A 13,472-nucleotide genomic window follows, 5' to 3' on the forward strand; every position below is an offset into this window, starting at 1 on the left:
AGTCACTGGTGCCTGCTGGTAGCAGCCTTTGCTCCACACACTAGTCTGTCTTGTCCTGGTCCTCCTGGCAGTGGTGGTGGCCCTGGCTGTGGTGGCACAGGGGTGTCCAGGTGTGCTGGGTACAGGACACAGCGCTGCGGATGGCTGTGCCTCCAGGGTGCAGAAGGCAGGACCCACCACGAGAGCCCCAAATGCCAGGGAGGACGCAGGAGCTGTGCAAAGCTGCCCCGCTGACACCTCCTGCACCTCGGGATCCATCCAGGGAAGAGCCTCAGCCCAGCAGAGCATGCTCTGTGCTGGGCCAGGCTTAACTAGTGCCAGCCCAAGAGCAGAACAGAAGCAGGACATCAGTCCCATCAGCTCCAGGGACAAGGAGATGGAGAAGGGTGACAGCCCCACCATCCCCCGGCTCCCTGCCCATCCATGCACCTCGTGACAGAGCAGACACAGGGACTGTCCCCCAATCCTCCGTGCCCCTGTGGCTGTGGCTGGCAGCACTGTGCCCAGGACCCTGCAGCCCTCCAGCTGCCACAGCTCCACTGCAGAGCACGGCACTGAAGGAAGATCCAGGAGCAGAGGGGAATTTTGTCAGGGATGGTGCAAAGTCAGACAATAGTCCCTGGGGAAAAGCCCAATGCTCTGCACAGAAAGGGCAGCAAGGTGTGTCCTGCTTCCAGACCCTCTGTGCAGGAGAGCCCCATGGCCAAACATTCCTTGATGCCCTCCAGGTAGGGGAAACTCGGCTTTGCTGAGTGCCCAGCATCAGTGTCAGGCCAGCCAGACTCTGCTGTGCAGCCCCAACCCGAGCCAGCAAAACCAAAGATCAGTCTCCAGGACTCTGCTGGAATCTGGCATTTGCCCTGCAGTCCCTGGCTGCTCAGAGTGCCAGGAGCAGCACTCCTCAGGCTGACCTGAACCAGGGCCAGCCTGCCAGGGTGGGGCAGGGCTGCCTCCCCCACGTCTGTGCTCGCCAAAAACCTGTGGGTGGCAAGTGCAGCCCGGTTCCAGGAGTGCCAGCGCACCCACGGAGCCTGTGCTGTGCAGGTGAGCAGGGTGCTGTGTTCCCAGCACAGCAGCTTGTGCAGGTGCCCCACCAGCCCTGGGCTCAGCTCAGTTTCTCTGGAGAGCCAGCAAGGTGCCGAACTGCCTTTCCTCTGCAAGGTGTGCGACTTTGGAGGAGCCACCAGAGCCGTGTGCCAAAAGGGATCTTTTAGCGGTACCAGTCACAAAGTGCAAAGGCCTTCCCAGCGTCCGGATCACCCGCTGCAAACAAACCACTCTGGGATCTCACCTGGTTTCCAGTTCAGCACTGCTGGGACCCCCTTCTGCACAGTGTCACCCTGGGAGGTTGGCACTGTGACAGGCCGGGTGTCCCTGGCATCCCCTCCTTGCACAGTCGGTGCTGAGCGAGGCGCGTCCTCCCTGTCCTGCTGAGACAGCCCCAGTGGTGCCGGGGGAAGGGAGGTTGTGGGAAGGGCTCAGGGCCAGCTCTCCTCCTGCAGCAGAGGCTCCTGTGATGACACAGCTGAGCCCAGCCCTGTTTTTCAGCCTCCTGGAACTGGCAGGGTGTGGGAACCTAAATCCTCCTTGCTCCATGCAAGCACTTGATGGGACCAGTCACTTCCCTCCACGTTGGTTGGTTTGGTTCAGACCCTCTTTCTCAGACCCCAAAGACAACAGGGACTGAGCGTGAGACTCCCTAAGGTCTGTGAACACTGTCCTGTTCCCGCAGACCCTGGTTTGAAGACCCCGTCTCTGAGGATGGCATCCCAGCAGGAGTCTGAGACAGAGCCCCAAGTCCATCTCTGCCCGCTGGCTCCCTTTCCCCTCCGTGAAGACTGGGATGCAGTAGGGTTTGTGGGGGGGGGGGGGAAAAAAAAAGGAAAAAAGAAAAAAGGGGAAAAAAAGGAGGAGGATTTGCACAGAAAGGAAAGGGGGATGCAGCAATCTCTGTGGCTACGGCGACAGGAAACACTAAAGCCTTGTGCAACTTCACCTATGGCATCTTTGGGCTCTTCTCAGCTCTGACTCACGCGCTGCTGGCCGGGACGAGGAACGGGGCCACGAGCTGCTCTTCCAACTCTGCAGCTCCCTCCTCCCAGCCCAGCCCCAGCCCGCTGCTCCCCCTGCACGGAGCAGGCTCCTCCCAGCCGTGCTCGGCAGAAATCACCTCCGCAGGACTGTCCCTGGTGTCCCCAGGGCAGCGCCAGGCAGGGATGACAAGAGGGGACCCAAGCTCCGCGGGGCCATCAGTCCTGGGGGGGGAGGGTGGCACATGCCCGGGCTGTACAAAACGTTTTGCAATGAAGAGTGTGTGGAAAGGTTAAAACAGTTCCGAGATGTCTCAAAACCCTTCTCGACTGAGCCAGGCCTGGCTGGCACTTCCCAAAGCCTCCGCCACGGTCCGGGACCTGCAGGAGCACCGTGTCCGTCTGCAGAACATCTCTCACAGCAGGCCAGGCCCGGGAGTGGCACTGGGGCCCTACGGCCCCTTTATCTCTCAGATTTGACCTTGTACCTGAGGACCAGGTAAGCCAGGAGCCGCAGGATGACGAAAAAGATGCCCAGGATGAGGAAGTCCAGGTAGAGCTTGGCCTCCTCCACATCCAGCTCCTGCAGGATCTTGATGGGCTTTTGGAAAGGGCAGAAGTCCTCGAGGCACTCCAGGTCCTCGCGCTCCATGGCGTAGATGGTGAGGATGACCCCCTCGAAGCCATACCTAGGGCAGAGCACACCTGAGGGTCACCAGGGGCCCCAGGGGAGCCCAGGACAGGGAGCTCTGGCCAGAGCTGGGGGCCCACCTGACATAGGAGACGTAGGAGCTCCACTGCAGGTAGGTGGGGATGGTCTTGAAGCTGACGAAGAAGCCCGAGAAGAGCAGCACGGGGATGGCAGTGACGGGTCCCACAAAGGTGGCCACCTGGGGAGTAGAGGCCACTGGGGGTCACGCCCTTGCCCACAGCTGCACCAGCCGTGGGCAGCACTTCCCTCCACCCCAAATGGTCATGGGACCTCTTGCAACTCTCCACGGAGCAGGCAAAGCCCCGTCTGACCTGCAGGGAAGTGGAAGCAGCTCCAATGAGAAGCCCGAGGGACTGGGCCACCAGGGCCGTGGCGGTGGCCAGGGCAGAGAAGAGCAGGAAGCGCGTGGCCTCGGGGGGCTGGCCCGTCATCCAGTACACGATGCTGCAGTAGGCGATGGGGCAGATCACCTGCACGGGGACAGAGACACCGCCCTGCTGCACCCACGGCCATCCTCACCCCACAGAGCCTCCTGGGGGAGGCAGGGACCCCTCCATGGCCAGCCTGGGGCACTGGGGAGGAATTGGCTGTGCCAAGGGAGGCACCTCAGCATCAGGGTGGTGGTTAAATCCACGGAAAGCTCACCTGGAAGGGCACATCTGCCATGGTCTTTGCCAGGTAATAGGCTTTGAGGCTGTACCAGTAGTTCAGGTGCTCCCTCAGGAATACGGTCATCTCCTGGGGGACTGCAGGGACACAGGGAGTGAGCAGCCAGCAATTCCCTGCCCTGGGGTGCTCCAGCCCCTCTCCCACCTTCCCTGGTGCAGGCAGGGGAGATGCACCAGGTAACCCCCTGCCTGCAGCATGAGAGGGTGCCCAAACCTTCATCAGGGGAAAAAAAAATCAGTGCCTGATACGGGAAATTTCCTCAAGGAAAAGTCAGCTTGGGTGGGGCTTTTTAAGAAAAGAGGCGAAGCAGAAAACACGGATTCTCAGAAAAAAAATAAATTGAAACCAAACCCAAACCTGCTTTGAGCCAACGAGGATATTATAGCCAAACGAAGGGCAAAGCTGCAGCACAGGCAAACACAAGTTTTTCCCCTCTTCCTTAATTTTTTTCCTCTTCTTTCTCATTTTCCCCCTTCTGCCCAATCCCTCTGGCTGCCCACACCCTGCCCAGCACACACACACACGGCCACACAGCTGGAGCACCCCAACGCCCAGGAGCAGCGAAGGGATTTTGGGGCAAGGAGCTCCTTACAGGTGAGGATGGTGGGCATGAGGGCGGCGAACATGAGGAAGAGCATGGAGAAGAAGAGGAAGCCGGTGTTGTTGAAGACCTTGCCCGCGTCGTTGCCGATGTGCAGGTAGAGCAGCCCGATGAGCACCCCGATGCAGATGTGGGACATGAAGCGCAGGTGGGTCAGCACCTGCAGGCACAGTGGGGCTCAACAAGGTGGGGCTGCACCCCAAAAACATCCCAAGGGAGCAGCAGACAGCCCATTTAACTCCTTGTCTCTGCCAGCCCCCAACAGAGCCCAGCCTCAAGCCCCGTCCCAGCCTCCCCTGCCCTCACCGTGTCCCTTAGGATGCAGATGAAGGTTCTCTTGAAGAGGATGCAGAACTGAGTTGAGGTGCTGGTGGCAAATGTGTGGCTCTCAATGTGATCCACATCCTGCAAGAGCACAGGGACATGGCTCAGGGTCACACCACAGGGTCCCTGCTGGCACAAGAGGCTCCTCTGACCCCCCACTCACCGTCCCACAGGTTGGGCACGATGAATCTGCCTTGTCAGGGCTGCTCTTCTTCTCAGCCATGGTGCACATCCCGTTCTGGACAGCACGGAACAGGACAGGGTTGAGGTCCCCATACTCTCCTGAGGCCACCTCGATGACTGTGGAGGAAGACAGGACCCCTGAGAGGTGCTGAGCCAGCCAGCACCTAACAGGAAGGGCACAGGCATCGCCCTTGGGCAACCTGGGGGTGACCTGGGCAGCTGCCAGGGCTTGGGCACTGGGTTTGGAGCTTGCCACCCTCTGCTGGGATAGGGACACTCACTGAAGTCGGCGGGGTTGTGGTATGTGGGGCAGTGGAGGCCAAGACCCTTCAGGTAGGGGATGAGGTTGGTCACGACGCCCTTGAAGATGCACTGGCCCTGGCTCAGGATGTAGAGCTGCAAGAGAAAGTTGGGATGTGGCAGGTGCAGGGCAGCCAGGGCACTGCCCCCTGCTCCTGCCCACCTCCCTGTCCCAGGGTGACACAGGCCACGCTTGCCAGACCCCAGCCACACAAGCCCCAGATCAAATGCCTGCAGCCCACCCCTCCCATGGCCCCTCTCCTGGGCCTTGGGGCCAGAGGGACCCCGTCCCAGCCCAAACCTTGTCGAACATCTCGAAGAGCTTGGCGCTGGGCTGGTGGATGGTGCAGATGATGGTGCGCCCACCCTGAGCCAGGGACCGCATCAGGGACACCACCTGGAAGCAGGAGGCACTGTCCAGACCGCTGTGGCCACGCAGCGTGGGGAGGAGGAGAGAGAGACAGCAGAGAGAGAAGGGAAGAGTTGAGAGGGGGAGAAGAACATCCCAAAGATGCCCCCGCTTGCCTCTCCTTGTGGGCACCCTCCCCACAGATTGATGCAGAAGAGCACCAGCCCCAGGGGGCACAGTCCCATCCCATACTCAGGTGGGCACTGGAGGGTTCTGGCCATGCCAGCCGGGCAGCCCAGCTGGGTGGGCAGCGCTGGGAGCCCCTGTGGCCTCACCTGGTGGGTTCATCGAAGAACATGACGGGCGGGTTGTTGACCAGCTCCAGGGCGATGGCCAGGCGCTTGCGCTGGCCCCCCGACAGGGAGCTGGTGCGGGTGTACGAGCACTCCAGCAGCCCCAGGGCCGTCAGGATCTCGTTCACCTGTGAGACAGCCAAGGGTTTTCATGGACTTTCATCCACCTCCCTTCGCCAGGAGTTCCTTGCCATCCCCTGCTCCCCTCAGCCCTGTCTTGGGGGGAGACGAGGGGGTCTGGGCCCACCCTCCTCAGCACTCACCAGCTCCTTCTTCACCTCCTGCTTCTCATTCAGCTTCAGGTTAGCAGACACCTGCAGGGAGAGGATGGCCAGGGAGACACAACTGTCAGGTGTCAGGAACAGAACCTGCTGCACCACGGCTCCATCCCTGCCCGCCCAGGAGCAGTGGCTCAGGACAAAGGCAGCAAGGACAGCAGGATTTTGTTCCCGTGTCCCAGAGCCCTTGGAAATGCCTGATGTCAGTGTGGGCTCAGTGCCCACAAGGAGACAGCCCACAGGATGACCCCAGAGCTCACCATCATGGCCTCGAGCACGGTGAGGTGTGGCAGCAGCATGTCATCCTGCATGATGTAGCAGGACATCTTGCGGAAGGTGCGCAGGTCCCGCGGCCGCCCGTTCACCAGGATCTGCCCCTTCATCCCAGTCTCCCTGCAGGAAGGAGGTGTGAGGGAATGCAGCACAGCCCTGCACCCCCAGCCCCGCAGGCTGCCCCCAGCCTCACCTGTAGCCAGCCAGGATGTTCATCAGCGTGGATTTCCCAGCTCCCGAGGGGCCCATGATCCCAATGAGCTCCCGCTGGCAGAACTTCCCTGACAGGCATTTGAGGAGAGTCTTGTACCCTGGAGGGAGAGAGCAGCAGGGGTTTGGCTTCCCAGGGCAGCCGTGCTATGGGGACTGCGATGCCACCCCAGCACCTGGGGCACCTCAGGGCCTCCATGTGCCGTGCCTGGAGGTGTCTCCATCAGCACCCCCAGGGCTATAGCCACAGCAGCTGCCACCTCCAGCATGATCCCTGCCCCTGGTCCTTTGCTGATCCCACTGATTCCCAGTGCCGAAGAAGCTCCTGACCTGGATCACAGCAAAGACCAGGGAAATCCCCAGGTCAGGGCACAGAGCTGCCAAGGAAGATTACCAGGCTGTGACACTGGTCCTGGGCATGTCTTCAGATGCTGATCCCTAAGGCCAGGGGACAGGGCCAGCGAGGAGCAGGGCAGCACGGGGCAGGCAGAGTTCCCAATCCGGCTGCTGCCTTCATTGGCATTCACGCTGTGGCACCCGGCAGCAGCCACTGCTAATCAGACCTGGAATTATCTCTGCTCTAAACGCGGCTGATTAGCATTTTCTGGCAGAAGGAACACGATGTGTCGGGAGCAAGGAACAAGCACAGCCTCAGGCTCTCAGGAGCTGCCCCTGAAATGGAGCCCTGGCTGGACAGCAATGGCATCGGGGCGATAACACCACGGACCGAGCCTGAGCATCCCTCTCATGGAAATGTACCCCCTCTGTGCCCCACGGGGACAGCTGGTGTGGGGCAAGGGCGACAAATCCAAGCTGGGGCAACCCCAGGGACAGACCACTCACAGTCCCACCTCCCTGGGGACCCCTCTGGCTTGTCCATCCCCAGGGAAGGTCATCCAGCACCGCGAGCCCCCCGCTCCTCCTCTGCACCCCTCGGGGTCAGGAACGCTGCAGCAGGAAGGGGTCCCGCGGGCGGAGGGGCGGCCAGGGGAGGGCGGGGGGCTGCGCAGGGTGGCCGGGGCGAGCGGGGCCGGCAGCCCCCCCGGCAGCGCGCACGGCTCCGCACCGCGCATGCTGCTCACGTCGGCGCCACTGCAGCTTGCGCAGCGGTTACTCACGTTCATTGACTGCCAGTAACCTCCTGCCTCAGCACGGCGGGCCAGCCGGGGCCGGGGGCTGTGGCCAGAGCCACCGCAAGCCCCCGCCCGCTCCGCCAGCTCTGCCTGAACGGGGGGAATAAAGCGCCTCTCCCAGCGCCATCCCCGCGACCCCCGGACCCCTCGCTTGCTCCCACCTGGTCTAGCTGCCCGAGCCTTTCCCCCTCCCTCGCTGCAGGGCATTGGCCCGCTGGCAAGCAGCCGGTTCCCTCCTGGGGGCTACAGCACAATGTGCCCTGGCGAACCCGCGGCTGTGCCATGGATCCTCCTGGGATGCCTCCTCAGCATCCCGGGTAAACAGGGAGGCACCATCCCGGCAGATGTCGGGGCTGCTCCCACCGTGTCTCAGTGCCTCGGTTTCCCGAGCTGCACAGCCCAGGGACAGGGGCAGAGCTCCGTCCGGCGCTCCTGGCTGGCAGGGCCCCTCACCGGGCAGCCCTGTGACCTCGGTCCCTGCTCGTCCCCGCCTGCCTTCGGCTTCTGCAGATCAGCTCACCCTCCATCTTATCGGGCTGCCTGATTGGCATCCCATTAACTGAGAGCGCTAATTAAAGCGGACTACCACCCACCAGCCACCATCTGCCTCCCCTCTCCCCTCCCTGAGCTCTCGGCCAGAGTCGTACACAGGGAGGGGAGCCAGGGCCTCGGCTGCACAGGGAGAGGAAATCCCCCCCAAACCACACCTGCTCCTCACCAGGCTCTGAGCTGGGGCAGCCCTGGGGTCTCCTGCTGCATCCCACACAGCCATCATACCCCAAACAGCAGTGCTGGGGAAACCCATCCCATCCCATCCCATCCCATCCCATCCCATCCCATCCCATCCCATCCCATCCCATCCCTCCTGGCCGCCCCAGGATAGCTGCCCTGGCCAGATGTTTCCCTGGAATGCGCTCGGCCTTCGCCTGGCATTGCACAGCACACGCAGGCACGCAGCAACTGCTGCGGGACAAGAGCCTTCCCCCTCCTCCCGCGGGCACCCCGAACAAACAAGCGGCCACAAAGAGCCCCTGGCACTCGGACAGACCAGGGTGAGATCATGGCATGCAGAACGGGAACGAGAACGGGTGTGAGAGCCCTGCAGATCCCCTCCCCTCCCTGCCCTTCCCCACCCGCCAGCTCCTACCTCTCTTCCTCCACCAGGATCCCTCCCGCACGGAGTAGGACAGGTCGATGAACTCGATGTTGACAGCCGAGCGCTTCGGGAGGTGGGAGAACCTCTGGGCCTCTGTGATGTGGTTCTCCACCTTCTTTAAGTGGGTGGTGAGCAGCGGGGCGTCCGGAGGGCTGGCGTGGCACACCGTGTCCTCCAGGGCAATGGAGACGCAGGCGGGATCCATGCCCTTCTCCGCCATCCTGCTGCTCTGTGGGGAGCGCACAGGGATCGGCTCACAGCGGGCTCCCTCTTCCAGGCACTGCAGGGACCAGCCCACAGCGAGTCCTGTCTCTCCTTCTCCCGCTGGCTCCAGGCCTCGCTGCCCCCTCCGCCCAGCTGGGGCCAGCACCCACATCTGGCTGGAACGATGGAGCCGGCCAGGGATGCCGAGCCTGCACCGAGGGGCTCAGGGCGAGGAACAGCAGGATTTTGTGCAGCTCCACAGTCAATAATTCATGCACTTCCTGCAGCTTGGTCCAGCTCCGGCAGCAGAGCTGGCAGGGCTGCTCAGCTCCCCCGGCCCCGGGGCTGCTGGGGTGCCTGCCCCGATCCCATTTGTCACGGTGGGTGCAGGATGGGAGGTGGCAAAGCTGATGTTCTGCCCTGTGCCTGGATGTCCCCAAGGACTCACCAGGAACCAGCCCTGCCCGCCCTGGCCTCAGGGAACACAGGTATGAAATCTGAAGCAAGCAGATTATTCCAGCTGGTTTCTTGGACAAAGCACGCCGTGCTCCCGGGCCAGAGCAGTCCGGGATAGATCAGACCCTCAGCTGGTGCCTGGGGTCCCCCTGGGCTTGCTGGGAGAGCCTTAACAGAACAGGGAGGGGGCCCTGCCGGTGCCATTCCTTCTCTGCCTTCCTTGCCTCATCGTTTCACCTTCCGGGCTCTTACAGCAGAGCCTCGGAGGCCAGGCCAGCCCTTAACTGGGGCCATGACGCTGATACACCTGCCCCAGCCCTCTCCTGCCTGCAGCGCTCTCACGGCGGCTGCAGCCCGGCCGAGCTCCTCGTGTCTCCGCTCGGCTTGGGGACTCTGCGGCGCCGGGGGATGCTGAGCCGAGCAGGGCGGGGAGCACGCTCACCCCGCTCTCAGAGGCTGGGAGGAGATCGGGGATCCCCCCGGCAGCAGGAAAAGGAGCTCGGGCTGTGCCTGAGCGGGCTGTGCCCTGCACCCATCTCGCCTCCCAGTCCGGGGTCTCACCGCCTCGCTAACCTACATTCAGCTGGGGCTGCGGGCAGTGGCTCGCTGCGGATGCCGCGCACAACCACGGCCCCTGCGAGGGGCGGCCGGATGCCGGGAGCTGCGGGAGATCCCCCAGCCCACTCCCTTCTGCAGGCAGATCCCGCTCAGTGCTGGAAGGAAGCCAGCCCAGCCCCGGGGAAGGAGGGGTGGGGGTTCCCAGCCCGCGGGTCCCCTCTCAGCATCCGCGGGGTGCAGCAACGGGGGGCTCGGGGGTGGTGGTGGGGGGCAGCGGGCTCGAAGCGCCCTCGGGCTCACCTTGACTCCTCCGGCTGGGCGTTCACGGAGCGCTAAATCCCGCAAGCGGCTCTCCGCGGCTTAGCCCAGCCCCGAGGCGCGGGGTGGGGACGGGAAGGCTTTGCCGAGGATGCTCTTCCTTCATCCCTGCTCCCCGCCGGCCCCCTCCATCCCCAGCCCCCCCCCGGCCCCGGCCCGGGTCCCGGCTCTCCCGCAGCCTCACCTGGCAGGGTGCGGGGCGGCGGCTCCGCTCCCGCAGCGCCCCCGCCTCGCCTCCTCCGCAGACAAAGGGGCGATGCCCGGGGGGCCCGGCCGGGCGGGGGCCGGCTCGGTTCGGCTCGGTTCGGCGCGGCTCCGGTGCTCAGCGGCGGGAGCCGGGCTGGGCGCTGCCCCCGCGGGTGCCCGGCCCGGGTCTCCTCCCCATCCCTCCGCGGGGCTGGGTGGGCAGGGCGGGCGGGGGGCGCTCCGGCCCCAGCCCCGCAGTGGCTAGCAGAAGCCCCGCAGTGGCTAGCAGCGGCCCCGCAGTGGCCAGCAGCGGCCCCCCAGGCCCGGCTGCTCGGGGGTGCCCCTCTCCGCCAGCCCCGCGGCCGGTGCTGCCGGGCGGGGAGCGGGATGGGCGGCAGGATGGATGGATGGATGGGCTGCCCGGGCGGGCAGCGCTGCCAGGCAGCGAAAAATCCTCTTAAAGGGACCGGCCCTATTTCCTCCCGCTGCCTGCCAGCAGGCCCTGAGCATCCCCGAGCACACGCCTGGGGTTTGCCAGCCCTGCCTCTGCACCCCCCTGCACCCCAGCGCCGGCTCCCGCTCGCACCTGGGACACAGCCCCCACATCTCCCCCCGCTGCCCCCTCAGCCCAAACCTCCCTGAGGGGGCCCAACACACTCTAAACCCACTCGTGCCCCGCTCAGCCCTGCACAGACCCCTGTCCAGACACCCCAACACGGGCACGGGGTGAAACCAGGGCTGCAATGGCTTGGGACAGCCAGTGGGGTGACAGCTGGTCACAAAGGGTCGTGCTAGGGGGGTGTCCCTCCAGGGCTTTATGCCCAGCACACCCTCCCCGCTGCAGCTCATCCTGCAGGACCTGGATCCCGCTGCACCTCCACCCCCCCAGCATCACGCCTGGCTCCCTCCTCGCTGTTACTCACACCTCTCACCCACCACAGCACTTAAACACGAAAGACATATGGAAATGAGCGGCACCAGCAAGAGTATTAATTAAAAAACCATCTGTTGAGCCAAGGAGAGCTTTCCCCACCCCTCACCAGCTTAGGGCTGGGACAGAGCTCAGGGCAGGATCCAGGCAGGGGAGACCATGGGGCTGGGCCAGGGGAGGGCATGAGGAGTTATCCATGGAGCCAAGCTCCTCATGGAGGTCTTAAGTCATCTTGTCATGGAGCAAAAGGCACGTGGGACTCACCCAGCTCTCCCTGCATCCAGCTGCCTCCCCTCCCTGGGGCAGTCCCGTGAGCAGGTCCCAGCCCAGGCCCGCTCTGTGCAGCGCCACACAGCCCTTCCTCCCTAGAGGGGGGCAGAAGGATGGCCTGGGAATGACCCCGTTGCTGTTAAACCCCTTTCTGCTCAGCTGGGCCCAAGCTGGTGGCCATGCAGCAACCAGCAGCTGCTGTGGAGTCATTTCAAGGTGGAAGGAAGCAGAGATGGGGCCCATTCACATCCCTCTAATCCCCAGCTGGGACCCTCCTGAAGTGGCCTTGTCCACAGCTGTGTCCCCGTCAGGACAGTGGCACTGTCCCCACTCGCTCAGGACAGCGGCAGAGAGAGCCTGTCCTGGTTCTGTCATCTGTGTTCAGGGCCCCAGGGACAGAGCAGGCAGCAGAACCTCTTTGCATGACAGGAAAACCTGTGTGATTCCCTGCAAATACACTTTTAATTACCCGTGGCTGGTCCTGCAGCGCCCTCAGCAATGCCACCACACGTGCTCCAGACCTTCTCCTTCCCTGGGGAATAACGCTGCTTCCATGGCTGCTTCATCAGGAGCCAGAGACGTCCTCAAGGGGCACAAAGCTGTTCCTCTCTCTTTGTAGCCTCAAAATGCTGGGAGGAGAAGCCCCTGGGGAAAGGGGCTCTCAGAGCAGACCACAGACCCCCTGGAAGGAGCAGGACCAGCAGCCAGCACGTGGAGCAGCCCAAGGGAAAGATTTTCCACGTGGGAGACAAGACCTTTCCCCACTCTGCACTCCCAGGGAGGCTCAGGGCAGTTTGACCCACTGGATTCCTCAGCAATGCTGAGCCCTGCAGCCCTTGCCAGGCTGCTCTGCCCGTGGCATGGGGACAGGAGGCACATGCCACACTCCTGATGGCCTCAGCAAGCTCAGAGGGCAGCTCCACCTCTCATTCAGGGCCTGGAATTACCCGAGAGGGAGAAATCCCAACCTGCAGCACTGAGGGACAGGTATTTTGCAACAGGCACAGGTGCTGCTTCTGCCCTAGAAGGGGGTCTGGGCCTCCTTGGGGAAGCAGCCAGGCAAATGGGTGCTGGCACCACTGTCCCCAAGTCCAGCTGCAGGAAACACACGCAGATCCCAGCAGCTGCTGCTCCCAGAGCATCCCCTGCCCCTGGAGAGTCCTGGGATGAGCCAGCCCTGCAGGAGTGAGTCCAGAGCATCTCTTTGCCTCGCAGATGGCAGCCTCGGGACAGGCAGAGCTTATGGAAGGAGCACAGCAATGGAGACACGTGGTGAAGGGAAGCAGAACCCAGGGTGGAAGCCTCCCTCAGCACAGGGCCAGTGGCCACAGCCCCAGGTGGCCCAGCTCTACGTGGAGGAACCTGAGGAGAGCAAAGACAGCGGATTTTGAGCTGTTTGCAGCCCTCATCTCCCAGTGCCAACCTTCCCCACAGACCAGGGAGCCACAGCTGGGCAGTGCCACCTCCAGGACTCACCGCAGGGCACGTGGCAGTCGCACTCGCAGATGTCACAGCGCTGGAACCAGCGGGCCCAGCCCGACAGCTTGGTGACACAGGCCGAGATCTTGATGCAGCCGCGGTTGAGGAAGGCTCCCAGGTGCGCCTGGCTGCCGCAGGACGAGGAGCACTTACCGGTGATGTCCCGCTCGCTGATCTCGATGCGGCCCCGCAGGCAGATCCCTGCAGGGGCAGAGCCCATCACGGGCTGCTCACCTGGGGGACGTGCTCGCCCTTGGGGACGTGCGTGCAGCGCTGCTGGCGAGCGCTCAGCGCGGCAGCCGCGGTACTCACGGAGGCAGGAGGGCTTGGGGCTCCAGCGGCCGTCGGACTGGCAGGCGCTGGCGGGCTCCCCCAGCAGCAGGAAGCCGGGCCGGCAGCTGTAGCGCACCACGGAGCCCACCCACCAGTCGTTCCCGTGCACCACCGAGTTAAAATCCGCCTCGGGCCGCCCGCAGTTCACTGCGGACAGGGATGGAAC

The 13,472-nt window shown here is 63.6% G+C and overlaps 1 protein-coding gene across 1 annotated transcript; it reads right to left on the reverse strand.

Annotated features, from left to right (window-relative positions):
* Positions 1 to 2,493: 2,493 nt before the first annotated feature.
* Positions 2,494 to 8,947, reverse strand: ABCG4 (ATP binding cassette subfamily G member 4; the record flags this gene model as incomplete). The annotated part of the gene is made up of 14 exons (XM_082297122.1): positions 2,494 to 2,719; positions 2,802 to 2,920; positions 3,054 to 3,212; positions 3,388 to 3,488; positions 4,004 to 4,172; positions 4,319 to 4,417; positions 4,500 to 4,636; positions 4,801 to 4,915; positions 5,121 to 5,244; positions 5,504 to 5,649; positions 5,785 to 5,835; positions 6,060 to 6,192; positions 6,266 to 6,383; positions 8,563 to 8,947. 14 exons carry the CDS (start codon positions 8,945 to 8,947, stop codon positions 2,494 to 2,496), a joined length of 2,082 nt encoding a protein of 693 aa, XP_082153248.1.
* Positions 8,948 to 13,472: the final 4,525 nt, after the last annotated feature.

The sequence above is a fragment of the Coloeus monedula genome (genome assembly GCF_965178545.1).
Source record: "Coloeus monedula genome assembly, chromosome: 25".
Classification (NCBI taxonomy): domain Eukaryota; kingdom Metazoa; phylum Chordata; class Aves; order Passeriformes; family Corvidae; genus Coloeus; species Coloeus monedula.